This window comes from Puma concolor, chromosome E2 (genome assembly GCF_028749965.1).
Source record: "Puma concolor isolate L17-30 chromosome E2, mPumCon1.1.hap2, whole genome shotgun sequence".
NCBI lineage: Eukaryota > Metazoa > Chordata > Mammalia > Carnivora > Felidae > Puma > Puma concolor.
This window is the reverse complement of record NC_141681.1, coordinates 34,863,495-34,890,820: the sequence shown is the minus strand read 5'-3', so window position 1 is coordinate 34,890,820 and position 27,326 is coordinate 34,863,495. Positions and strand designations below refer to the sequence as shown.

The window sequence follows — 27,326 nt, the reverse complement described above, 5'->3', positions numbered from 1 at the left end:
CTCTTCTCTTCCATCTTCTTCCTCCTCAACACTGCAGCTAGATTAATCTCCCTAAAGCACTCAGCGACATCCAGGCCATTCTCTGCCCTAAAACCTTCAATGGCTCCCTAGTGCCTAAGCCCAATGTTGCACATTCAGGTGCCCACAGGGATGAGGCTGGGGACACAAATGAACAAAGCACCCTAAAATATAATAAAGATGGCTGGGACCATGGTGCCTGGAAACACACAAACCCAGCTGCTGCCGAGCTCGTCAGCTGTGCCACATGGGAATTCAGGGCCCTGGCTGCCACCTCTTCTGGTTTTCCAAGAGAAGCCCAATAAAACATCAGCCAACGGACCCCCAGACTTGGACCCTGGCCCTCAGGGTCAAGTCTAAACCCAAATCCCTTAACTTGGCATTCAAGGCCCTCTCTGGCTTGGCCCCAAGCTACCTCCCTACCCTCACTGTTCACAATGTTACCACATGCGATGCCTCCATCCCAGCCAGGTCGAGCTCCTCCAACCCTCAAACTCCCTCCTCTGCTTCTCCTCTGAGCCTTGTTCACCCCACAGTCCTCCCAGAGACACTGCTCTCCACCTTCTGGGTCCAACTGCTCATCCTTCAAGGACCTCCTTCTGCTGAGCCCTCCAAGGCCCTTGTCCTCTGGTGACTGTCCTTCCTTGTCAAGGCTGTTCCCTCTGCCAGGGACGGGCCTGCCATGGAGAAAACTCCTCTTCATCCTGTGACACCCAGGCCATTCTTACAGGCCTCTTTGGATCCATCAGTCCTTGGTCTCTGTTCCCGGTTCTCATCAACCTCCCTGCAGCTGGATGCCTTCAGCTTTCCCTGCGGGTAGGGGACCCAGGGGCAGTGCTGGGTCTCTCCCACCACAGACCCTGGCAGGGAGCCACACACAGCAGAGAGAGCCCAGCTGTATTCAGACACTGGTTCTGCTGCTTCCTCTCTGGAAGAATGCGGATAAGTCATTAAAGCTCCTCTATGAGATGAAGGATGAATACCTACACAGAGTGCCTGCCACGCGGTGTGGCTCAGTGCATGGTGGCTGCTCTAGTGCTCTCGCCCAGTGAGACCCCCCTTCGCTGCGTGATGCGTGTGCTGCGGGGTCTCCCACGGGGTGCCGTAAGGCCTCTGCGGATGGGGACCCTGTCCCCTGCTCCCTCTACCACCTGAGGGACCGCCCCAGCGCTCGACATGCAGCAGGTGCTCAGTAGTCAGTGTTCTCTGATAGATGGGGGTGATGAGGCCAGGGGAGGGCAAGCCGGTGGGGAGGGCAGGTTAGAGCAAGAGGAGGTGCCGCCCCGCCAGAGGCAGGTCTCGCATCGGGGTCCCCAGCCCATGTGGTCCTGCACGATGATACTGTTCGTTGCGTGAACGTCTCACTTGGGACCCCCAGGCTCGGAGACCAACAGCTCCTTGCTGCTTGCTCCCCACATGTCCTGGGAACCAGGCCAGCTCGCAGTGCTGCAGAGTCAGGCTCGGGTGAGGGGCCCTGTCCAGCCACCAGATGGGACTGCCTCTCTCCGGAGCCTGGCCCTCCGCTCACACAAAGGCCCAGATTCCCCTCAACACCCCCCCCTTTCCACTGCCCACCTTCTAGTTAGAAGCACCCCCCCCTTTCCACTGCCCACCTTCTAGTTAGAAGCACCCCCCCTCACCTTCCACCTGAGGACACACAGCTTCCGGGCTCAGCACAGAAGGAAAGGTGGAGGGTGGGGGGAGCACCTTTGAAATCACTGTGGTCCAATTAGCCAGGCTCTCGCCCTTCGTGCTTACAAACAGGCACACACATTAACACCTGCTACAAAGGCAAACATTTTTAGATATCTTCATCTTTACCTCCTTGACACTCCCATGAAAGCGCTCCCAGCAGCCAGTGACTGACAGGCTAGTTTCCTTCTTCTACTTCAGCAGGGGGCTTTCAAACAGAAGAAATTAAAAAGCCACCAATCTCCCTGTCAGGCTGAACTCCCAGGGCCTCATCAGCTGCCCCTCGTCAGCTCCTGGTGTCCCCTCACCACTGGGAGAGCCCCACCACGCACACAGTCAGGGCCAATGCCTTCAGGGGAACCACCCTGAATCACTGGGACACTGGATCCTCAAATCCACAGAGCTCACCAAGGCTGCAGCTAAGATGGCTGCAGCATCCTCTCCCTGAGCACAGCTTCACTAAAGAAGCACCTCAACAATGGTTCTTGTTGCGGAGAACGTGGATGGTGGCACGGCTGTGGAGAATTCTCACATTGCCCGCGGGAGCATAATTTCATACAACTACCTGTATCTACTGAAGGTGAACCTACTCGTATTCCATGACCCACCAATTCCACTACCAACATTCCCATTAAAATCATATGCACGTGTTCACCAAAACCCATAGACCAACAATGCCCATAGCAGCACATTATCTGAAACAACTCCAAAATGAAAATGACCAAGATGCCCATCAAAAACAGAATAGACAAGGGGTGCCTGGGTGGCTCAGTCGGTTAAGCGTCCAACTCTTGATTTTGGCTTAGGTCACGATCTCACAGTTGTAGGATAGAGCCGTGCGTCGGGCTCCATTTTGGGCGTGGAACCTGTGTGGGATTCTCTGTCTCCCTCTCCCTCTGTCCCTCCCCTGTTCATGCTCATGCACGCATGCTCTTGTTCGCTCTCAAAAAGAAAAGAAAGAAGAAAAAAAAGAGTAGAACAGACAAGATAAATGGTGATGTGTTCACACAACAGACTATCATACACCAGTGAGAAGGGGCGATGTCCAACCACAGGCACTAACGTGAATGAAGGAAAGGCACCCAACACAAAAGAGCAGAGACTGTATGCTCTCATTTATAGAAAGTGCAAAATGGGCAAAAAAAAAAGCCTTATGCCAGCGACATCAGGATGGTGACATTTCATTGCTGGGGGGAGGGGCTGGAGGGGCCAGGAGGGGACTTCTGGGATGCGGAAATGGTCAGCTTCCTCGGCTAGGTGTTGGTTACACAGTTGCGCTCGGTTCCTGGGAATTCATTGAGTAGCACAGTTAATGAGTGTTTTTGAATGCATGCAATTAAGAGTTTTGTAAAACAGTACTCGGTCCGCAAGACTACAATTAAAAAATGTTAGAGGAAGTGAAGGGTCAGGATGCCCAACACACGCTTGAAGCCTCACTGCTCAGACTGCAAGGGTCTTGGAGAAGGTGATCATACTTCCACCAAAGACCCAGGGCACCAGCATTCCAGAAGCTCCCGAAGCCCTCACTGCCAAATCCTCCACCCACCCTGGGCCAGCTCCACGCTCACCAGAAATCCAGCCGTGCTCCCTCTGACACGCAGGGCATCCCCGGCTGCCGGCAAGACAACACCCATCCAACGGAAGGCACATAAGACCTCACAATCACAACTTCCCCTCCCCACCTCGGACCAAGAGGGAACAACACGAAGGCACTTTGAAAGTTCCCCTTCCAGAAAGGCTGAATTTTCCAAAGTCCAAAACCACTTGAAGAAGAATAGGGAAAGTAGTGAAATACCTTTGTAAGCATTCTGTTTTGACAACGTGCCTGAGGAATTCACCACGTTTAGTGGGGAAATGTGAGCAGTTAAATCTATTCAATGTCATGACATATAAAATTGAAGCATAATTGCCCCTGAGTGCTTGACAACTGGAAAGCACTTCGTTTCAGAAATGGAGGGAAATTTATGCTGGGAAATGGAAGAGATTGTCAAAAGTTTGATTGTAATGTGAGTAGAGCTCCAGCTCTTACATTTTACTCCCATTTGAAATGTCTCGGAAACGGCAGCAGTGACTCCATCTTTTGCCCTAAAAGCAGCGAAATGATGATTGGAACCACAAATTTCAAAGCCCGATGAGTGGCCCCAGCATGGGTGGGAGGAAACGCTCTCTTACCAATCATGTGGTTGGCAACATGGATTTGGATCTCTCTCTCGTTCTCAAAGGTCATCTGGCACTTGATGCACTGGTATGTCTTTTTCTGTTTGGAAGCCAAAAAGAAAGGAATTAGATAGTCAGGAAGTAGAAAAGAGCAGAAAGCAAAAGTGCCTGGAGGTCTTCATTCAAGATTTGCCAGAATGGCTCTGGTCCCCTCCCAGGTCTCTTCTGGCCATTCTCTCCCCACCTGCCTCCAAATCCAGCTCTCCAGCCTGGGGCAGGGGACTAGGCTACATTCCAAAGGAGGTGCTCCACTGTTACATCTGGGGAAATTACCATGATGGGAGTCACCATCCCAAGGTGAGAACACACAGTATAACCATGGAAAAGAAGTTGAAGGAGGCTGCCCTTCTAGGAGCATGCTCAAATCCATCCATCCATCCATCCATCCATCCACCCATCATCCATCCATCTACCTGCTCACTGTCTACACACACACACACACACACACACACACACACACACACACACCCATCCGTCTACCCATCAATCCATCTAGCTATCTTATCAGCCATCTAGGTAATACACACCTACCCATCCACTTATTCATTCATCCACCCTCCATTTATCCATCCTTTGTCTACTCATCCTTCTGTCTTCTCCTACATCCATCTACCAATCCAACCATACATCTATCTTTCCACCCATCCAACTACTCTACCTCTTTACATAAGAGATAAGGGCCATGTGGCCGAGCAGGGGATACTGTTCCTGCCAGTCCTGGTGCTTACAGGTAACTGAAGAATTCCTCACTAGGCACACAAGGTTGCTGGTGATCCTACAGCTGGCTTCCACACACAGGAAGCTAATACCAGCTGCCTTTAGGAGGTAGAAGGAGGAAAATGGAGATCATCAGAAGCTTCAGAGCTTCTTGAAGACCCATTCCAAAGAATCTTCTCAACAACTAAGCCTGGGTGGGTGACTGTGAAAACAGCCCCCTCTGGACAGGGGTGGTATTGCCTGTGTGGGGGAAAGTCTGTGGCTGTGAGTTTTTATGAAGGGGGCAGGGTCGTATTGGGATCCAAAACATCCAAGCTTTTTGAAGACCACTGCAGCTCAGGGATGAAGGGACCTCCCCTGACCTCTGGAAAAGGGGGCAGGGCTTTGGATTTCTTGGTGAAACACTCGGGCCAGACCCTCAAACATGCAGCCAGGATAAACCACCAGGGGGCTCAACTGCCTCAGTTCCCAGGGTGGCTCTGACCACATCTGCAGTTTCCCTCAAGGGCCTGGTCCCACCTCCAGGCCATTGCCCACGCTGTCTCCTCCACTCGGAGTACCCTTTCCATCCTGAGGACTCTGTTCAAATGTCACCTCTGCTGACAGGCCTCCTCTTCCCACCCCAGGATGAGTTCAGGGGCTCCCCAGGCCCCCGAGCTTATGCTTAAAGCATCTAGTTAATCAGCACATGGATTCGTCGTGGCTAATTGACTTGTTTGCTCCCCCACTGCATCGTGAGCACCCAGAGGGCCAGGATGCACTTTGTCCACCTGTGAGGTCCCACGGCCAGCAGAGACTAAGTACATGGAAAGCATTTGTTGAACAAATGAGCCAAGTTGCAAATATTATGTTGCAAAGCACTTTACTAGGGCAGGAGGAGCAAAGAGAACCAAAGATGCCTTCTGTATCTTGGATCCTCACTACCCAGCGCAGGACCTGGCCCAGAAGGAGTGCCTAATAATGACTTAACTTTTATTACAATTGTTATTGCTGCTGAGCAAATGCTTGTTGAACGAATCAATGAGGAAACAGCTGTCCTAGCTGGTGCTGGGAGCTTTGGTTCCAGAGGCAGGGTCCCCCCTCAGGTTCCAGAACCCACTCTGATAAGACCAGGGCCCTTTCCCCCAGTGTTTCAGAAAACCTAGGGGTTCAGAACAGTGGCCCAGAGGCAGGCATTCTGCAGGGAAATGCCCAAGAAGTAGGGCGTGAGACGGGGGTCGGACAGAGCTGGGGTTTCTGGCCTCACAACAGACAGAGGAGAAATTCAGACCAGAAGAGACTGTGGGGGCTGAGGCCTTCTGGGGGTACACAGTCCCAAAGCCCCCATCTCAGCTCAACTCCACATCCGTGCTCATGGAGAGCAATGATCTTGGGTCTTCCATTGTCAGAATCATTCATTCCTTCCCACATGTGTCCCCTGCCCTCTTGCCATCACATAGGAAGGGAAAGAAGAAGGAAGAAGTCAATACAAGAACAAAGCACACCCCAGGAAGCTCCATACCAAGGACGCTCAGGGCAGGCCTGCTGGATGGAAGGCTGTGGAGGCCACAGCCATGGCCAGTCCAGACCAGTGCAGAGGACTATCCATGATCAAAGTGATTTTGATTGTTCCTCCTAGGAGCAGGTGAATGAAGTGGGTTGCTGTGCTTGGAAAATAAATCACCAGGGGCTAGGCAGGATGAGAAGTTACCTCCAATACTCCTCCACCACATGGCCACCCCTCAGTGGCAGGAAAAAGACTGCCCAATAATAGGGCCCCTCCTGATGGGGAAAATGCTCCAGGGGATTCCCAAGGGAGGTGACATTGCTGACCACAAGAGCCTGGGTGCGCGCACACACACACACACATACACACACAGAGACTGCATGCACAGGCATGGACACGCCCATGAGGACACACACAGACATGCAAACAGACCCACGTACACTCCCTTGTTGCAACTCACTGTCAACACACAAGACCCCCAACCCCCACCACACACACGGCAATCTGCTCCCTCTAACACAGACACACGGGTGCAACACCCTCAGAGCAGTGGAGGCATCCTCATGGACCACACGTTCACACAGGTTGACGTATCCAAATTCATCCTGGGACATGAAGGCTTTCAGCTCTCACTGGATCCATCATGCCCGAATGTGCCCACAGCTGCACAAGTAGCTGTGACACAAGCACACGCACAGACCCCACCCCCAATACACACCCTTGTGGACACAAGTGTAGACCCCCAACTGCCCATATGTGCATCCACGCCTTGCCACACACATAGGTTCACCAGCACCAACATTCATTAAGCATGTGTATTATACCGAGAGCCCCCTCCTCCAAAAGACGGCCCTCCCGGCCTTGCGTGCAAGGCCATGGGTGCCCAAGGCCCAGGGCAGCAGGCACCCGGCCAGCACCATCTGGTCCTCCATGTTGGTGGAACATGAGTTCAGGCACAGGCAGGTGAGGGCTCTCTTACTCTGCCTCCCTCCCGCTACAACCTTGGCCAGACCTCGTCCTCACCCCAACGCCTCCTCTTGGGCTGTCTCCCCTTCTCTGTCCCCCAGAGACCCCCTCCTCCTCTAGAGCTTCAGCCCCCACCAGGAGACATAATTACAGAAAGACAGAACTTGGCATTCAAAGCACCTGCTCTGCCATAAGCCCCTTCCCCAGGGTCCCTCCCATGGTTCTCCTGGGCCTGTGGCCAGGGCTGCCTGCCCCTGTGTGGCCCCCAGCAACCTCAGAGAGGAGCCCGGGGCGGAGAGAGAACATGCTTGAGACCAGCAGAGACAGGAGATGAGAAGCGAGGGAGAGACAGGAAAGACAGCCCATAGCTACTGAATTTCCACAATCATGACAGCAGCTCACATTTACTGAGCACCTACTATGTGCAGGCTCTGTTTATTCTGAAGACTCACAATCACTCTGTGAACCCCACTTTAAAGGTGGAGAAAGTGGAGTTTGAAGAGGCCAAGCCACTTGGCCAGAGCCCCGCACTACTGGGCAAGGGGACTGGGGTTTGATGCCAGGAGGGCTGCCTCTGGAGCCCGTCTGAGCAGCCTTTCTCAGCCCCGTGTCCCAGAACACATTCGACAGTCCTGGGCCAGGGGACAGAGAGCTGGTGCGGCCTGACCAAGGCCTCTAACCAGTGTGAGAGCACCCAGTATGCCCCATCTGGCACTGTGAGAACCTGGGGAGTCAATGGAGGGCTGGTGTCTGCCCACAGTGGCCCAGAGTTGGGGTGATGTTGTTATTACCCATAAGCAGAGCATGGGCGGGGGGCGGGGGGAGGGAACCTCAATGCTTCACGCTCCAGCCAACAGCAGCCTCAGCCCCACAGGAACCCAGTCCTCCGAGAACTGGTTGCTATGGATACACTCCCGAGGGTCCCAGCCTGCCAGCCCCCAAGCCCTTGCATAGCCCCCAGAGTCTGCTCTTACATGCGTGAGTCCTGGGGGAGGGAGGGTGGGTGAACAGACAGCTGGGCCCCTGCCCCCAGGCGTGCCCAGGCAGGGGGCAAGGCCCCAGAGGCTGGGCCTTCACTGGGAAGGTTCCGGGCTTTGTCTAGCTCCTTTCTGCAAACGGCCCATCTGCCCAGGTCTCTAGATGTGATTGTTCCTCTCTTCTCTCACAAGGCCTGGGATGGGGAGAGGAAGGTCTGTCAGGCTCCCAGAAAACAAGGCCCCTCGGGTGTGAATCCCTGAGCTGCCATGCACAGCTGTGCATCCCTGAGTATACAGTTCCACCTTTCTGAGCCTGGATACCGCCTTTGCCAAAACAGAGGTCACAGCAAGGCTCCCAGGTTGTTGCCGTGGCCCACACAGTAGGGGCTTTATGAAGTGGTACTGACGGAGAATCCAGAGCAGAGACTGTGGAGGAGGAGGAGACTCTAGAAGCAGCCCTGTGGCTGCCAGGAGCCCCAGCGCCGTGGTGGGCAGCGTGGGAAGGCAGGGATGGGGCTGGGAGCACGTGGAAGGAGGGTGTACAGGGCCCCAGTCCCGCCACACTGTCCCGTGGTCTGAACGAGAGGGGTGACCACCCTGGAGCCCACCCCAGCCTGCAACCAGGATGGGCTGCAGAGGCGATAGGCAGAATGTGGGTCAAGAGGTCGGCTGTGGCACCACACTACCTGGGTTCAAATCCCTTCTCTGCCTCTTGAAAGCTGGGGCCTGAGGGCAAACTGTTCTGTATCTCCATTTCTTCATCTGTAAAGGCAGTATCATAGTATAGACATAAAGTGCTCAGCACATCCTTATCCCCCCGTAAGTGTGAGCTGTGGTTATAAACGGGATAAATACCAAGTGATGTTCACTGTGTGCCCAGCACTTCTTCTGCTCACTTAGGCCTCAGGGCAAAACACGGAGGTCCACACAAAAAATAGTCACGATGTTTAACAATGGGAGAGGGGCAGGTACTGAACAATCAGAGCAGATGCTCCTTAAAAACCCAGAATGGGGGGCGCCTGAGTGGCTCAGTCAGTCTTGGTTTCGGCTCAGGTCGTGATCTCACGGTTCGTGAGTTTGAGCCTTGCGTCAGGCTCTGTGCTGACAGCATGAGCCTGTTTGGGATTCTCTCTCACTCACTCCCCGCACCTCCCCTGCTCACTTTCTCTCTCAAAATAAATCAACAACAAAAACAACAACAACAAAACCCCGAATGGCCCCCCAGTGCCTCCCAGGTGATGTCAGCTCTGGAGATAGATATTGTTGCTGCTGCTATTACTACTCTCTGGCTTTACAGGAGAGGGCAGAGGCCTGGAGAGATCAAATCCCTGGGGGGTCCTGGAAGAAGGCGATTTTAACCCAGCCCATCTGATTCCAGGGCCCAAAGGCTTCCCGGCCCACCCACACTGGCCGGCCAGCAAGCCGAGGCTGAGCAGAGCCGAGCAGTGGGGACCAGGGCCAGTGCACAGAACCTCTCAGGGGTGACCTATGGGACCCTTCTCCAGACACCTGGTTCGGTCAAAAGGCCTTGAGAGGGTGAGGTGTTATGGGCCCAAAAGGGAGCTCTCTGCTCCAGACAGGCCTTTGAGAACAGGCCTCAGACCCCCAGAAGAACGCTCCGCTCTGCCCTCATTCAGGTGTTTCTCCAGCCAGGGGGAACGTGGACAGGCCGTTGGCCTGTTGGACCTCAGTGGAGAGCGGGCCAGTGGGCCTCAAATGTGTCCCTTCCACTGCAGATTCTCCTTCTACCCTCCTCCAGCCCCCCTTCCCTCTCCTCACCCTCAAAATCCCAGAGTCCCAGGAGCCAGTTCTGATCCCAGCCCCACAGTGAACCACCCTCAGCTACACCCCTGTCTTCCAGCAAGCATGCGCAGCACATGGTCCTTCCCCAAATTCCGCCTTCCGCCCATGGCGCCAGCAGCCGGCCCTCAAGGGAAAGACACTCCCGAGATCTGCTTGGCACCTCCTCAGTCTGGAAACAGCCAACAGACTCAGTGGGAACCCCGGGCCCGACTGTCAGACACCCAAGAGCCAGGCAGGCCCCGGGCCCACCATCAGGTGGCCCTTGGCCATGGCACCCAGACCCACCCTGGACCCTCCCAGAGCCTGAACTTCCCCTGCCTCCCTGAAACCTACTAGTTATGGGCCTGTGGCCTCCCCTAGTCGGGAAGCCCCCAAGGTAGGGTCCGTTTCTGACTCTCCTTGACTGCCAGGCACATAATGGGTGCTCAGGGCAAATCTGATGAACAAATGAATGGAGGAATCAATCCATCAATCAGTCATTAATGAGAACAGCAACTGAATCCATTCCTAGGCTCTTCCATGCATCAGCACCTGCACTAACTATAAAGATGTGCTGTTGATGATAACCTATCAGCCGGTGATTACAGGCTGCATGATCAGGCCCTAACTAAGTGCAGGTCCTGAGCCCTGTATGCGGATATTATCTCTACGGATTACCGAAAAGAATCCTGAACCTGAACCCCAGAGAGCAAAGGGACTTGCCCAAGGAGACTCAACAAACAAGTGAATGCGTCCACCTCAGATCTGTATGAAAGACGACAGCCACCATTTATGGAGCGTTCGCTGTGTGTCAGCCGGTGCGTCGGGCCCTTTACCCATATGACACCACGGGTCCCTGAAAGCGATCCCATGAAGTCCAGGCAATTGTCATTCCCCTTTTACAGATGAGCACTTGACAAACGAGGCCCGGAGAGATAAACAACGTCTGCCACGTCACACAGCTGGAAGGGAAATGGCAACCCTGGGGATCACCCCGGAGTCTCCCGCAGAGCGGACGTACCCGGTGGCTGCACGAGAGCGCTGCTTGTCTGGGCTGCTAAAGGGAACGCCACCAGGAGGTACAGAGCTCAGGGGGAGCCCCCAGGAGCAGGGACAGCCTCTTACCCGGGGCACTGGCGACGTCTGGGCGCCTTTCCGGGGCCCACTGGTCTCTGGCGTGAGGTCACGGTGGTCCACCTGCATGTGGCTCTCCAGGTCCTCGGCACTCTCGAACTTGACGCTGCACTCGGGACAGCGGAGGCCGGCGCAGGGCCGGTCGGCGGGCTCGGGCGGGGCCAGGCCGCCCACCTGTCCGTTGGCACTACGGGCCATGCAGCCGGCACAGAGGCCGTAGGGGAGCCCGTTGACATCAAGCTTCACCAGGTCCTGCTTGCTGCGGAACTCCTTGAGGCACAGGGCACACTTGTAGAGCTTCTGCAGCCCCTGGCCATTGGGAGAGGACGCAGCCGAGCTGCCCGCCAGCTTCTGCATGTGGAAGGTGCCGTGGATCTTGAGCTCCAGCGTGGAGGTGACCGTCTGCATGCACACCACGCAGCGGAAGCCCGTGAGCGAGTTGCGCAGGTCGGGGTGCATCTGACAGTGCTCGATAAACTCCTCCTCGCTCTGCAGTGGCATCTTGCAGATGCGACAGGTGCCCGTGTCCAGGCTCTTGCTGTGGGTCACCTTGTGCTCGGTGAGCGTCAGCAGGGAGGGGAAGCGCTCACCGCAGATGGGGCACATGTAGTGCTTGGCGGGGCCCCGGTGCGTCTGCAGGTGCTCCCGGAGCCCGTTCTCCGAGAAGAAAGTCCGCGAGCACACGTTGCACTTGTGGCTGCCCTTGATGAACTCAGCCTTCTTGCGCGAGCCGTCGTCCTCCCCGGGCCGGATGTTGTGGTCCCGCAGCCGGTGGTTCTGCAGCAGCACCTCCATGGTGTAGGCCGCCCCGCAGATGTCGCAGCCGTACATGGGCTCCGACGCATCCACATCGTCCTCGCTGGCCTCGTGACTGTTGGGCGCCTCGGGGTTCTTCAGCAGCATGCCCTGCAGGTCGGCCGGCTCGGCCTTCTTGCCGGCAGCGGGGGGCACCCCGTTGGCCGTGCCGTTCTCGGTGGCGGCGTCGAACACACAGTGCTTCTCCCGCAGGTGCTTCTCCAGCAGGATGATGGCGTGGAAGGCCTTGCTGCAGAACTTGCAGTTGTATTTCTTGCTGTGCGTGGTGATGTGGCACTGCAGCTCCACCTCGGTGCTGAAGGTCTCCCCGCAGAAGATGCACTTGTGCGCCTTGGCCGGGTTGCCCAGGTGGCTGTGTTTGACGTGCACCTGCAGGTCGGCCTCCTTGCGGAAGTCCCAGTTGCAGGCCGTGCAGCGGTACATCTTCTTCTCGTTGCTGTGCTTCACCGCCAGGTGCACCTGGATGGACACCTTGGAGTCGAAGACCTCCTGGCACAGGGTGCAGTGGTACAGCACGAACGTGTGCATGTCCAGCAGGTGTTTCTGCAGGTCGTCCACAGAGGAGAACTGCTTGTCGCAGCTCTCGCACACGTAGTGGGTCGACGTGGTCATGTAGTGCACCGTCAGGTGCTGCAGGAGGGACTCCTGGGAGTCAAAGTCCTCTTTGCACTGTGGGCACGCCTGCTTCCTCAGCAACAGCTCCAGGTGCAGCTTCAGGTGGGTCTGGAAGCTCTCGAAGTTGGAGAACTTGAGGTCGCACTGATTGCAGGGATACTCGCCGTTGGAGATGGAGTTGGCGCTGGCCGAGAGCCGCTGCCGCTTCGGGGAAGACACCTCCACGTCAGACGAGACCGGGCTCTGCTCCGCCTTGGACTTCTTGCTGTGGGCGAGTGGGATGTTCTTGTGGTTCTCCTTGATGTGCTTGGTGAGCTTCAGGATAGAGCCGAAGATGGGCGAGTTCGTGCAGTAGGGACAGGAGTAGACCTCCATGAAGGACTGCGCGGGCTGCACGACCGGGGACTCCAGCTTGGTGCTGCCGACACCGCAGTGGGCCTGCTGGATGTGCTCCGTGAGGGAGGACTCGGTAAGGAAGCCCATGGAGCACTGGTTGCAGAAGAAGGCGTTATTGCCATCAGGCGGGTTGACGTTGGGGCCGCAGTGGGAGACGCGGATGTGCTCCTGCAGGCTGTTGATGTCGGCGAACATCTCGGGGCAATAGTTGCAGTGGAAGGCGGAGATGTTGCCAAACTGCATCACGGGGTAGGCGTGGTTCTTGTGCAGCTTGCGGACGTGCTCGTTGAGGTTGTACAGGGTGGGCATGGAGTCCAGGCAGATCTGGCACGTGTGGCTCTGCTGGGGCTTGTCCGCATGGATGGTCTTCAGGTGGATCTCCAGCACGGCCAGGCTGTTAAAGTCCCGCTTGGAGCAGTAGGGGCAGCTGTAAACCACCTTGGACCAGCCCTGCCCATCATCCCGCATCTTCTTCTGGCCCCTCAGTGGCTTCAGGGTGGAGTCCGGGGTGGAGCCGCGCTCCACGGAGGCGCTGGAATCTGGCGTGGCGCTGCTCATGGAGGCCACGCTGCCCAGCACGGGGTCGGGGCTGACGCTGTGGTTGCTGGAGTCGGGCTGCCGGTGGCTGTCCAGGTGGCAGTAGACGCCCTCCACCGAGGAGAACTGCTCGGGGCACATGGGGCACTTGTGTTTCTGGTTGGCGTGGGCTTGGTGGATGTGGGCGAGCAGCGCGTTCTCGTCGACGAAGACCTCAGGGCAGTGGATGCACTGCAGGTCGGCCTTCTCGGAGAGCTGGGGGTGGCGGGTGAGCACGTGCTTCTCCAGCTCCTCGGTCTGGCTGAAGGTGTCCTCGCAGTAGTCGCACATGAAGTCGTCCTTCTTGGCCTCCTTCTCCGACTTGGCCAGGTGCTCCTTGTTCTTCTTGTGCGCCTGCATGTGGCTCTGCAGCGAGCTGGTGGAGGAGAAGCCACGCTTGCACACGGTGCACTTGAAGGGCTTGCTGGAGCTGTGGGTCTTCAGGTGGATCTTGAGGTGGTCGCTGCGGGAGAAGGCCGCCTCGCACTCGTGACAGTGGTACTTCTTGTCGCCCGTGTGCAGCTTGATGTGCCGGTCGCGGCTCCTCTTGTGCTTGAAGAGGCGGCTGCAGTAGGTGCACTTGAACGGCAGCTTGTCGCTGTGGATCTGCTCGTGCCTCTTCAAGTAGCTCAGGCGGATGAAGGACTTGTCGCAGAACTGGCAAGGGTACGGCAGGCCTGTGCCCCCTTCCTCCTCGCCCAAGCCAAGGTCACACCCATCTCCGATCATCTGCGTGGGTGACGCAACATCCTTGCTGGAGGGAGACGAGGCCACCCAGGAGAGTTGTGGGTCGTCGTCACCATCTGCGGGGGGAAGGCGGAAAGGAGATTAGAGGCAATTCCCAGGGCCGCCGAGAAACAAGGACAGAGCCAGCTTCTCGACAGCTCGCGGGCTGAGGCTGTGCAGCTGGCCAACGGCTGCAGGAGAGTCAGGGGAGGGAGTCCGGGGGGCCGGAAGCAAGTGGACGCAAGGGCCGTCGGTCTGCAGGGGAGTGGCAGGGTGGGGGCGGCAGGATACGGAGCGGACATGCCTTTCTCCTCAGCAACACCTGCCTGGGCCTCGTTGGACGCCATACCCCCCCCACGGGAGGTGAGGTCCCAGGCACTTCCCTGATGGGCCACGGGGATGCAGCCTGGAGGAAGTCACCAGAAATGACCTCACAATCCATCAGTCCCGTAGGCCAAAAGGAGGCAAGTCCTCACCTGATCAAGACGTGGGGATTGACTCCCCCTCCAGCCCCTAGTCCTGGTGGGAAATTCCACTTATCCTTAGGGGCACAGGCAAAACCTTGCAAGAAAATAAAATGCACCTTATTGAATGCTGCTTCACCACATTTGGGGAGGGAGCTGGGTCTGCCGCTTCAGGGAGCAGACAGACTATGAGGCCCAAGTCATGGGCACGTGGCATCAGACCCGGCAGCACAAGCAGGAGTAAGCAAAGGGTACTTGAGAAGGATCTGCGGGGTTCCCAGCACAAACCATCCCAAGGTGGGGGTGTGTGTGCTCTGTTCCCAGGGCCCTGGGAGATGGCCTGATGTGGGGTGGTTAGGGGATGGGCCAGGGCCCAGATGGCCCCAGAGCTCAGAGTCCAGTGGGCCCTTCGACCCACCTTGGCAGGTATGGGAGGCCATCCTTGCACAGATGACTCACCCTCCCCGGCCTCCACTGGCCCTGTCCAGCCTCAAAGGAAAACTAAAGAAACAAGGGGCTGGCTGTTTCTGGAAAAACAAAGGCACACAGGACACCGTAAACAGAGCCAGTGAAGTACCTTGAGCCTCAAGACTCGGTGGGGGTCGGACCGAGCCAGCCCAAGCAGGGAGTGAGTTCCGAGGCTCAAGTTTCACATCAGGTGGATTTAAAACTTAATAATGAATGAAACGGACCGCAGGCTGCTACGGGCAGGGGAGAGACAAACAAAAGCTCAGATTCAGCTGCACTGACCTTGCTCTTGTAACCCTGAGGAAATAAACCACTGCCCCCGCCAGCACAGCTTAGTCTCCAGAAAAAGCCTCACAGACGTAACCCAGAAAGTCTGGGCCGGAGGCAGCCCAGATCCTCCGGAAGGGGAGAGCAGGGGGCCCACGCTCCCAGGCACAGGCACACATAAACACACTCACACACACAGTCACCCACAGGCACCACGCTCCGCACACACACATCCGTTCACACACCATGTTCCCCCCATGGCTCACACACACGCATACATGCACACATGCTCACTCACCTGCAGACACGTACGCTCACACATGGTCACACTCACCGCAGCCACAGGCATGGCCCTGGCCCCAAGGGTCCCGGACCCCCAGGCGCTCACAGATGCCTCTGCTGTCCCAGGCCAACCCCAAGACTTTAAGAGACCGTAAGCCCAGCGGCAGGGTCTTGAGAGGTCCCTCAGGGCTACCTCTGAGTCTGTTCCTAGACCCCACCCATCGCCCTGATGTCCACCCTGGCCCCTGGCCGTGGCCCTGGCCCTGACCGTGTGAAGATCTGCCTGACCCCAGCTGGCCGCGTCGGCAAAGCTCTGCCAGGGAGGGTGAGGCTCTCTCCAAAGCTCACGGCCCCGAGTCCCATACCTCCTGGCAGCCTCTCCACCCCTGAAGCCCAGCCGCCCAGCCTGGCACAGGGAGCCTTCCAGAACGTCCTCCTGGGGTGAGGGCGCCTGCTCCCCTGGGCGCCTCCCATTTACAGGGCCCTTCGGACAGGAAAGATGCAGCCGCTGCCACGGCTCCTCCGATTAGACGCGGTGGGAGATGCCCCAGCCCCTGCCTGGTGATTCCCAGCTCTTGCCAGCTGGGCTCCGCGGGGCGCAGACAAAGGGACCCAAGGGAGGAGATGGCTGGGGCTGGGGCAGCTGGGGGACCTGCTGGGCCCCCGCCCCCTGGCCAGGCTCAACCGGCTTTTTATTATTTTGATGTCTTAGCTCAGACACACTCAAGCTGCCACGGGGCCCTTCCTGTGTGCCTGGTGCTCTGTTAAGTACTTTTCTCACAACCACCGCTGAGGCAGGAGCCAGGGCCCCTCCCACTGTACCGGCGAGGAAACTAAGGCACAGCCACAGAGACTTTCCCCAGGAAAAGACAGCACCAGGACCGCCCACAGGCGACCCCTTGCCCAGGACATGGATGTGGATGGATCTCCTGAGGTCAGTTAGAGAAGACTGCCTCTGCATAGGGGAGAAAGTCACAGGCTGGATCTCCGTTGAGCCCTTCCGGACAGCATGACCACAACCAGCCCGCTCTCTGCATTCAGGGTGGGGCCCCCAGAGACCAGAGAGGTGCAGGCACTTGCAGGGCTGATGAGTGGAGGACACAGGCTTGAACCGAGGTCAGCTCAAGGGTGAGTGAGACAGGAAGATGCTTTGCCCAAAAGACCTAGCCAGGACATGTCTTTCTGCCAGCGTTCATTTGCTCCCGAGCCCTGTCCCCCAACCCCCAAAACAGAACGAGAGCAGAGTCCTGCATTCAAAGCCCCTCTCCTCCATTTATTCATCAGCCCAAGAGAATTCCTCTTAACCTCTCAGACTCAGTTTCTACATGTGAAAAAAAAGAATCATTGTGAGAAGCAGATGAGAAAAATTAATGTGAAAAAGCGCTCTTTGGGGCGCCTGGATGGCTCAGTCAGTTAAGCGTCTGACTCTTCATTTTGGCTCAAGTCATGATCTCACAGTTCGTGAGAGGGAGCCCCGCATCAGGTTCTGTGCTGACAGCTTGGAGCCTGGAGCCTGCTTCAGATTCTGTGTCTCCCTCTCTCTCTCGGCCCCTCCCCTGCTGGTGTGCACTCTCTCTCTCAAACAAATAAACAAACTTTTAAAAATATTTTTAAAAATAAAAAATAAAACTTAACTGTTTAAAAAAAAAAAAAGGGAAAGAAAAAGAAAAAGCACTTACATGAAATGTCCAGAAAAGGCACATCTGGAGAGACAGAAAGCAGATTAGTGATTGCCTGAGGCTGGAGCAGGGAGCAAGGATGACTGCAAATGGGCAAGAGACATCCTTGTAAGATCACGGAAATGCCCTAAAACCAGACCATGGCGAGCGCTGCACAGCTCTACGAAGTTGCTAATTGCTCGCCTAAAACAAGTTAAGTTTATGGTATGCAAATTACACTTCAATGAAGCCATGACACAAAAACACTATTTGGCCAATAATAATAATAATTAGTACTAATTAGTACCATGAGTGCTAATGACATCAGTAGCTACGCTTCTTGCGCACTCCTCGAGTGCCAACACCGTGTTAAGGGCTTCTATTGCCTCGGTTAATTTCGTTCCATCCTCACGACCATCGGTGACATCCCATTTTTGAGATGAGGAAGCTGAGGCTCAGAGAGGTGCGTGCCTTGCCCTCGGTCACGTGACCCGATGCCCCAGTTGTGTCTGGCCAGAGCGCCACGTCTCCCGGCAGCACGGGATCTATTCCCCCAGTGGTAGAGAAACCCGCCCGGTGCCACAGTCCCCAAGGCCCATTGCTGGGCTGCCTGGTGGGCTTTCTTTTTCTGCAAACGAGTTTCAGAATTAAAGCAAAGCACGTTATTCTGGGAGCAACAAACTGCACAACTGCTGAGATTATAATCACCTGACAGGAAATGACAATAAGGCCCCTTGCGCTGAAAAGGCCCAATCAGGGGAAGTGTGTATGTTGACATATAAAGTCCCAAATTCAGACCACACTGTTTAAAGCCTTCTGTTCTAAAAACATTTAACCTTGGCTGCTGCCGGCCCACCCCTTCCAGTACACTCTGCTTTGGGGACGCACAGCTTCGTGCTCTAGGAGCAGGCCAGAGAGATGTGCCGGCACCGGAGTGCCCAGGGTGCCGGCAGGGACGCCGGCAGAGGATGAGGGCTCCCTCCCTCACAGCAGTAACGCTCCCCTCGCAGGTGCACACATACCACGCACATGCGGCCGGTACAGATGTGCAGAAAGGGAAGGGGTGCAGAAGTGGGGCACAGGTGATCTCAAGAGCCCCTTCGGCTCGAATGGTTCAAAACTCAGGGAGAAGGCAGGTGCAACAAAAGTCCCTTCAACCTGCTACCTTTTGATTTCCAAGTAAATGCTTGTCCAGACTTTACTATTGCTGGGCATTCTTCTGAGAGCTTTGCATGTGTTAACACATTCGATTCTCTCAACAGCCCAATGAGACGGGCGCTATTATTATCCCCATTCACAGGTGAGAAAACGGAGGCCCAGAGAGGCTGAGTAACTGGCCAGTGGCAGTAACAGCTGGCAGGCAGGGGGACCAGGGTCCAGTTAGCCTTTCTGAGTCGGTGCCTTCACCCTCAATTTCCCACTGCTTCTCTCCTTTGAGAGGGATGCTGTCACACGAGAAGATCAAGTGAGAAGGGCAATGACTAATGCAGGCCCTCGGCTTCCCCTCCCCCTAGGATGAGTACAAAGTAGTATGACAAAATGAGTCGAAAAATCACTTACAAAATGGAGATTAAAGTCATTTAAAAATGACTGATCCTGCAAAAAGGCCTGGTAGGAAATGGGTTATATGAGGCTTTTGCTGTCTGCTGCAGGAAGAGAACCAAAACAAGCGTAAAAGAGGGGAGAAATTTCGATAAAAATTCAATTAAGTAGCAGAAAGAACATTAACTCGGCTTCAGGACACATCAGTGGCAGAAAGCGCAGGGTGGACCCCAAGCTCACGTGGCCACGCTGGGTGCCGGACCCTGTGGCCGGCAGAGCAGAGTGACTGCCACCGGAGGTGGCTGGGAGCCTCGGCCCCAGGGCTCCTCCGGTCACAGAGAATCAAGGTCGCAGCTGCTGAGGAAGTGCCTGAACAGAAGAGGGACCGTGACCGGCCCACAGCCCACACGACTGAGCAGAAAGGGGGACCCTCTACTGTGGCAGGGAGGAAGGAAGAAGCGAGCCCCTGCTACCAAAGTCTGCAAGAGGAATAAATGGTTCTGAAAAGAGCCCTGGGAGGTGCCCTGCATCATATGGGAAGGGGAAAAGAATGGATATCCAGCAGCTCCAGGTTTCTAGGGCATTCCTGGGCTAGACAGAGTCATCCAAGTGGATGAAAATGACCAGATATTCCAGACCACGAAAGAAGGCACCAGCAAGCAAGGTGCCCGGGGGAGAATGTGCTGGGGGCAGAGGCAACGGAGCAGGACAGAGAAAATTCTAGGCCTTGGCTCCCTGTGCTATAATATGGGAAGCTGGAATTTTGGTCTCCAAGGTCCCTTCAGGATGAATATAAAGGTCATTCGGACAAGATTCCAACCACCCAGATTCTCTCCATGAGAGCCACAAAAAGGCCCGACCATTCTTTTTGAAGCCCCAGAAGGTCTCCTCGCCACTGCCCCATTTCCTTAGGAAAATGAAAATTGCCAAGGAGACAAGTTCCCCACCGGACAAAGTGCTCCATGGTGCTCCATGGACAGCCTCCCCTGTGCTTCCATCGGGAGCTACAGGAATGAGAACCGTCGTGACCCTTCTGCAGCTCAGAGAAATGGGAACGCAGATTCGGGAACCATTTATGCCAATCCTGCAGGATACCGAAGGACCAGAGAGAAAAGGGAACTTCCAGGGACGATCAATTGGAAGCGGTTGCCAAGGGTACTGTGTTCAGAAGGATTATAAGGCCGTATCTGGGCTCAGAAGAAATAAGTGCTGAAATCAATTGGTGATGTCTGCCATGAGCACAGGTCTGTCCAAGGGCATGCTCAAAGGGCACTGAGCAATTGGAGGAAGGAGTCTCCTGACTCCCAGTGCTACAGAAGAGTCATCTAGGTTTCCTCCTCCAGGAAAGGAGCTGCCCATCCTCTCCGAAAAGGGAGACCTTGGGGCAGGGTCCCAAAAATCCTGTCATTCAAGCAGAGACCACAGGGCTTGCAAGATACTATGGTGCTGTGTTGTGATCTGAAGGCGGTCTCTCGCCAGAGAGAAGGGTCAGCTCCACCCCTGGCTGATGAGGAGGCCTGGCCACAGAGGGCACAGAGCAGCCCTGGTGTCCTAGGATTGCAGATCGATGCTCCCAGAGCCCGAGGTGGTAAGAGCGGCAAGACATCTGAGCAGACTTCAGCGCACACCACAGACTGCGCTCCCCATGGGGCAGCCCGAACCCAAAAAGGTGTCTTTCTAGGCCTGCAAGGATACAAAGTCAGCCAGAGGGGGCATCTGGCCATATTCCTAATCTCTTCTTGGGAAACTTCAAACCTACCCATCTGTGTCTCTGCACCACCTGGAAGCCTGGTGCAGCACACAGGTGCACTGGGCAAACCCTGAGGCCCTCTCCTCGGGCTGCTTCCAGCAAACTGTGATGTGAGCTTCCCCCTCAGCTAGCCCCAGGCCCATGGGGGCCTGGATATCAGAGTGTGAAGGAGACAGAGGCCGTCAGGCCAGAGCTCCCAGGCTGGGTGGGGCATCCTCACCATCTCAGTGCCTACCAGGGACTTGGCCCCCAGAGACACAATCGACCTCAAACCAGGCCTGAGGGAACAGGGGTCACAGACAACAAGGGGACCAAGTGCCTGCCCTGTTCCTTACCTCCAACCAGGTGCCAGAGCTGGTCATCCATCCCAGAATATTCCTCAACTCAACGACATCCATGCATGTAGAGTCAGCACCAGTGCAAGGGGAAGGGGAGGGAAGCGAGAGGAAGTTAACAGACCATCACTCACCTTATTTCATAGATGGGGAAACTGAGGCCACACAGCAAAGAGCAGACAGATGCAGGACCAAACTCATAACAACCACAGTACTTACTGTTTATGGAACATTCTCTGCAAGGCATTTTCTCTGCCAGCATTTTCTCATTTGATTCTTGCACATACTAGGAGGTAGGTACTGTTACTGTCCCCTTCTTTGTAACTGCAGACTGAGGCCCCAAGAAAGGAAGCAAGCCCTGGGCACACACAGCTAGCGAGTGGCAGATGTCCCTCCACCCCCATTCCCATTCACTCACTAACCACTAGACTATCCTGCCTCTCCTGCCCTGAATGCTGGTTCAGGCCTGACCCACTGCAGAAGCCACTCCCTCGTTCGAGGCCCACCATGCATCAGCGCCAGGATCTATGGCTCAAGGAGAGCCTGCAGGAGCCACACGCTGCAGTCCCACCTGCCACAAAGGCCAAGTCCTGTCCTGAAGTGGAACAGCAGGCCAGGCTGGCTCTGAGGCCAAGCACCATTGAGTGTAGCTGGCCTCTTTCCTCCCTTGAAGGCAGATAATGCAGGCTAGCAGAAGTGTGCAGAGCTGAACCAGGAGGTTGTGGTAAGCAGAAAAACTCCATGTCCTCACCCCCCAAAACCTCTGAATATGTTACATTACAAGGCAAAAGGGAATTAAGGTTATAGGTGGAATTAAAGTGGCTCATTGATCTTAAAATGAAGAGATTATCCTGGATTATCTGGGTCGGCCAGATGTAATCCCAACCGGTCCTTAAAATGTGGAAGAAAGTGACAAAAGAGGAGGTCGAGATGACGCAATGCCACAAACCAAGTAATGTGGGCAGCTTCTAAAAACTAGAAAGGCATGGAATCAGACTCTCCCCTACAGCCTCCAGAAAGGAACACAGCCCCGCCAACGCCATGAGATCCACGTCAGCCTTCGGACCTGCAGAACTGTAAGAAATTAATTTTTGTTGTCTTAAGCTACTAAGTGCATGGTAATTTGTTACAGCAGCAATCGGCAACTAATACAGATTTTGCCTCCAAGACAGCTGCTGCTATAACAAATACCTAAGTGTGGAAGTGGCTTTGGAATCAGACACAGAGCAGCAACCAGAATTTCCAGGAGCATGGTAGCAAAAGCCTACACTGCCTTAAAAAGATTATTCATAGACATAGGGATGTTAATGACTCTGCTAGTGACGACGTAGAATGAAGGAGTACGATGAAGAAAACCTAAATCACCATAGAAAATACCTGAATCATTGTGACCAGACTGTTAAGAGAAATGTGTACATTAAGGGCACGGATGGTGAGGACTTGGAAGAAAATGAGGAACAGGATACTGGAAACTGGAAGGAAGAGATCCCTATTATATAGCGGCAGAAAGCTCGGTGGAATTGTGTCCCACAATTATGCGGAAAGCAAAACTTGTAATGGATAAAAATGGATATTTAGCCGAGGAGATTTCTATGCAAAATGTTGAAGGCATGGCCTGGTTTCATCTCACGGCTTATAGTAGAAAAGAAAGAGCTAAATCAACAGAGCTGTTAAATAGAAAGGAAGCCAAGAATTGATAATTTTGGAAATTCTCAGCCTACCCAGATTGCAAAAGACATTATAATTAAGAGATTCTCTAACAGAAAAGCGCACTCCAGAGAGAAGGCTGAGGGGACGACTGTACATTGTGCTAACATCTCAGAAAAATCAAAAGCTCAGAGTATTCAGTCACATGAAAGGTTCTTTGAAAAGATTAAGTGTGTGACTCACAGATGCCCTACATCAAACCAGAGAGCATCTAGGAAATTTGGGGGGGGAGGGGGGATTTCTCTGGAACCATCTCAGTAGAAGCCAAAAGTAGAGATAGGAGTATCTAGAAAATACCTGCAGAAGAGCCTGATATCTAAGAGTAGATCCCCATGACATACACAGGAGACCCACAAGGTTCTTGAGAACTTTGTATCTGCAGAAACACAGCCAGCTTGGACCAAAAAAGAGATGAAAGAAGGCTGTCAGACTCCCAAAATTCCACAGCAGAACACAGGCTAATAAAACTACTCGGCTGCAAACATGTGCTACCTTTCATTTTAAAAAAAAAAAAAAAGAAAGAAAAGAAAAGATGACTCAGAGGGCGGAACCTCATGTCCAGAAGGCAAAGCCTCAGCCAGAGGGTAAAATTTTGAGGCCAGAGGGTGGGGCTGTGAGCCCAGAGCATGAAGCCTTGAGCCACTGAGAATGAGATCATATGGGACTAGGTTCAGATGCTAGCACTGTATAACCACAGGCAAGCACATCCCCTCTTTGTGTTTTCATTTCCCCAACTCTTGAGAGAAGGAATCAGATAAATGGGTCTCTGAGAGCCTTTGTAGCTCTACGAGTCTGTGATCCATTAGTGATGTCTGCCCTGGGCACAGGAATGAGGAATGGCAGATAGTAAGCATCCCAGTTTGCTGCTAGTTTAGGCATTTTTTTCACTGAGCACATGTTTGTCAAGCCTGCTGCATATGCTTGGTCCTCTGAGGGGTACAGAAAGCACTCAGCATTCTTAGGTGGTGATGCTCTTGTCTGCCCAACTTGTCAATGAGTCACTTGTCTAAAGTTGCAGCTCTAAACCACCACTTTGCCACTTTGAAGCACTTAGAGAAAAAACGAAAAACCCCTTTGGTCATAGCAATAGTCAGTCCTGTATGCGGATATTTGGTTTTCCTAAAGGGACAGATGGGGGTACAGTGGAAGGGATCGAGGCCCAACCCCTGGGAAATCAAGAGTCCACCCCGGGAAGGAAGGGGACCAGGAAGCTGGAGGGTCTTTCCTCAGAGGTAGGGCAAGGAGCCCCACAGAGGCTACCAGAAGCTGATGTGGCTCCACCTGAAATCTTAAATTAGAACTGTGCTATTAGCAAAGATAATAGCAGCTCATATTCACCCTCCCCTCCTCCAGGGAGCTCAGAGTGCCTTTGTGGATAGGATCTCAGCATCCCCAGTGAGGCCGCATCAAGGGGAAGGGGGATCGTTCTTTCAGTTTGGGGATAAAAACTAAGTGGGTTGGGGCATCAGGGGGTCGGCGGGCAGCATAGGGGCGGGGACTGGCATGCAAAGGTCACGGCCCAACACTGAGAAAAGGGGGAAGGTATTCTTGCCCTCGGGGCTGCTTCTCCAGCTGGGGGGCGAGGAGTGGGCCCCTGTTCTCTGCCCTGCCTCAAAGGGGCACTTAGCACACATCCTCTGAGGGGCTGCAGACTGAAAGCCATTGACCAGGTATGCCTTTTCCAGCCGGCTCTGGGGTGTGCTAAAATACCACCCGACAGTAAACAGTGGCCATCAAAGCCCTTAGCGAAACTTCCGGGAACCCAGACCATCAGCATGATCGTAAAGAGACTCAGTCCGTTGCAGGGAGACATCACCAACAGAGCGACAGCAGAGCCATGGGGAGAGCTGCCTGCCGCTCCTTGAGTGCGTGACTACGGACAGTTTACTGCACCTCTCTGAGCCCCCATTTGCTCATCCACTGGATGGTGATCACAAGAGCAGCGACCTTACAAAATGGGTAATGTGTATGTGCTGCTAAGTACCCAGTGAATGTTGGCTAAAGAAAATAAGGCGATTGCCGGTATAACTTTAGCATGAATTGTAAATGACCTCAAGTGTGTGGCATTTAAAGTTTTGCACGGAAGCTTCACACCCATGATCCCATTCGACACTGAGTAGCTCTGTAAGGTTGTAGAGGTGGTGGTTATTCCCCTACGACAAGCAGGCAGGGTGGCAGACACCCAGGTATCCGGAGCGAAGCCCAGCATCCCACCCACCCTCTCACCCTCCGAGTAGCCGGGTTTACACGCTAAGCTGCGTGGTCACCCCACGGATGAGGAAACAGAACAGAGAGGTGAGGTCACATCCTGATGTCAGAAAGCAGACAGTAATTAGAAAAGCTGGGGCTGGACACCCAGCCCAGGGCTCTCAGCCAGCTGGACTGATGAGCCACACAGCGGGACACAGATCATCGTGGCTGTCCTCCCCCCGGGCGGTCTGGGGCCACCCAGCTATCAGTTATTTCGTAAAAATGTCAACATTTCTAACTCAACTCAAGAACACCCAAAGTTTTTTAAAACATCTACTTTCACTTCTGGCTTTTCTTTTTTGCTTTTTAGCACTTTTTTTTTTTTTTTTAAGTTTGTTTAGAGAGAGAGAGCATGAGCAAGGGAGGGGCAGAGAGAGAGGAAGAGAGAGAGAATCCCAAGCAGGCCCCACACATCAGTGAGGAGCCTGATGTGAGGCTCAAACTCACGAACCGCGAGATCATGACCTGAGCCAAAACCAAGAGTTGCATGCTTAACGGACTGAGCCACCCAGGTGCCCCCATTTCTGGCTTTTCTTGCAGGCTCTACCTCTGGCACATCCACAATGGAGTTGAGCCATGGCTCCCGGCCTGGACCCAGTGTGCTCATTCTCCTGTTTGCCCAGACCGGAAGGGCTCCCTTCCTCACTACAAAGTGTCCTAGGCCAGCAGCTGGCCTTAGATGTTCAGTCAGCCCCCTCGGTTTTACAGATGGAGAAACCTACCTCAGTTTCTCCATCTATAAAATGGGAATAATAGTCCCAACTACTGAGATGCTATGCAGACAAAATAAGTGAATATCAGTAACATGTTACATATGGGAAATCCTCCATAATGTATGAAATAACAATAGTCACTGGCTACTGGCTCCCAGCTCAACATAAGATCACAGGACAGAGAGAGAGAGAGAGAGAGAGAGAGAGAGAGAGAGAGAGAGAGGAGAGGAGGCAACAGCCATGTTGGTTTGAATGGATACAAGACATTGAGTGGTCCCATGTTCCTGAGTCCTGGTAAACTACCAGGAGGGTCTAAGTTAAGGGCCAGCAATTAACCCTACAGAAGATGGTTTTCAAAGCAAAGGACGTTTGACCTGCAGAAAGGCCCACAGGGCCCTACCATTTACAATCCCAGGGCATGAGAGAGAAAGGAGCTTTCCAGAGCAGCCAGCCCACCCTTCTCAAACAGATGGAGAAACTAAGGCACCAGCAGCCTTGCTGGGGCACGGACCTGGGCCTCCAGGCTCATAGAGGGGGTGGGGTATGAGGTCTGACTCCCCTGCACCCACAGATGCTGCCATCCCAAAGGGCCACCGGACACACAGGACAGGAAGGAGGCATCCACCTTTCCCCTTGAAGCCTATGACCTCACAGAACGCACAGCCGGTCTGGCCGCTCTATCCCTGAGACAAATTTACTCGGCACAGATATTGAAAATCCAACTGAGTTTGAGTTTTATTGCAGAAATTAAACAGACCAGAAAAAAAAGGGGAAAAAAAAGAAAGAAAAGAAAAAGCCAGCCTTCATCAGCTCACCCGAGAGTGAACTGTGATCAAACTAACTAGTGTGGAATGGCACGATCAGGTCCTGCCAGGGAAGAAGAGCCCCCCAGTGTGCCCCAGCGAGAGACTCCCCGGAGCCGGGCACTTGTAGCTAGCAGAGGGGCTGTGGAAGCCTCCTCCATCAGCCGCCTGGCCCGCGGCCGCCCGGGCGCCCCGACTCAGCCCTGCCCTCCTCCCAACGCCCCCGGTGGGGAGGACGCGGCGTGTGAAGTCACCTCCGTGAGCGTTCACGAAACAGCACCGCCAAGGGCCAGAGCAAGGGCTCACTGCTCGACTCAAGAGAAGGCAAAATGCTTTCGGGGTTGAATCACTGTTTTTCTTTACTCCCTTTGGAGATCGGCAGAGCCCACATTCGGCCGTGTTCGTGGACCTGGGACTGGAAACAGCTGCGCTCTAATTACATGTAAAGTGTACCAAAACATCCCTTTTATCACAGACTGGAAATCTGTTAGCATCTGTCTCTCCTTTGTTTCTTCCACAAGATACAAGCTTGTTTCTACATTTTTTCTCACCTGTAGCGGTGATTAAAATTCATTATAAATGAAAGGAGTGAACAGAGAAACAAGTTCCTCTGTGTACCGTTCTAAACTCAAATTAGAAACAGCTGTTTGCTAATTCATGCAGCGATGTTTTGCCGTGCTCTGTGAATCAATAATAACTCACCCTATTGCTGCGGAAATTTTGGGATAATCCATATATTTAACTCGGCGTTGGATTCTCCAGGCAGGACTGCCGCGGCGGAGCCTCGACCTGCCTTCAGGCTGGCAGGAGGGGACTTGGGTTCGGCACTCTGGAGACAGCCACAGCTGCCACGACAGAGAACCCCCAACTCGAGAGGCGCCCAAAACACGGGCCCTGGCAGCACCAGAAGGAAACCCCGAAACAGTATCCTCGTCTCCTCCCCTCCCCCGGAACCACCACTTTAAAAAA

The 27,326-nt window shown here is 54.4% G+C and overlaps 1 protein-coding gene across 3 annotated transcripts in view; it reads right to left on the bottom strand.

The window, feature by feature from the left end:
* The window catches only part of ZNF423 (zinc finger protein 423), a 334,487-nt gene that overhangs the window by 126,101 nt on the left and 181,060 nt on the right, over positions 1-27,326 (bottom strand). For all 3 annotated transcript variants that reach the window (XM_086689498.1, XM_086689499.1, XM_086689500.1), the window contains 2 exons: positions 10,981-14,195; positions 3,883-3,967 (listed from right to left, as the gene is read on the bottom strand). In XM_086689498.1, coding sequence (XP_086545624.1) covers positions 3,883-3,967; positions 10,981-14,195 — 3,300 coding nt within the window. The remainder of the gene's footprint in view (positions 1-3,882; positions 3,968-10,980; positions 14,196-27,326) is intronic.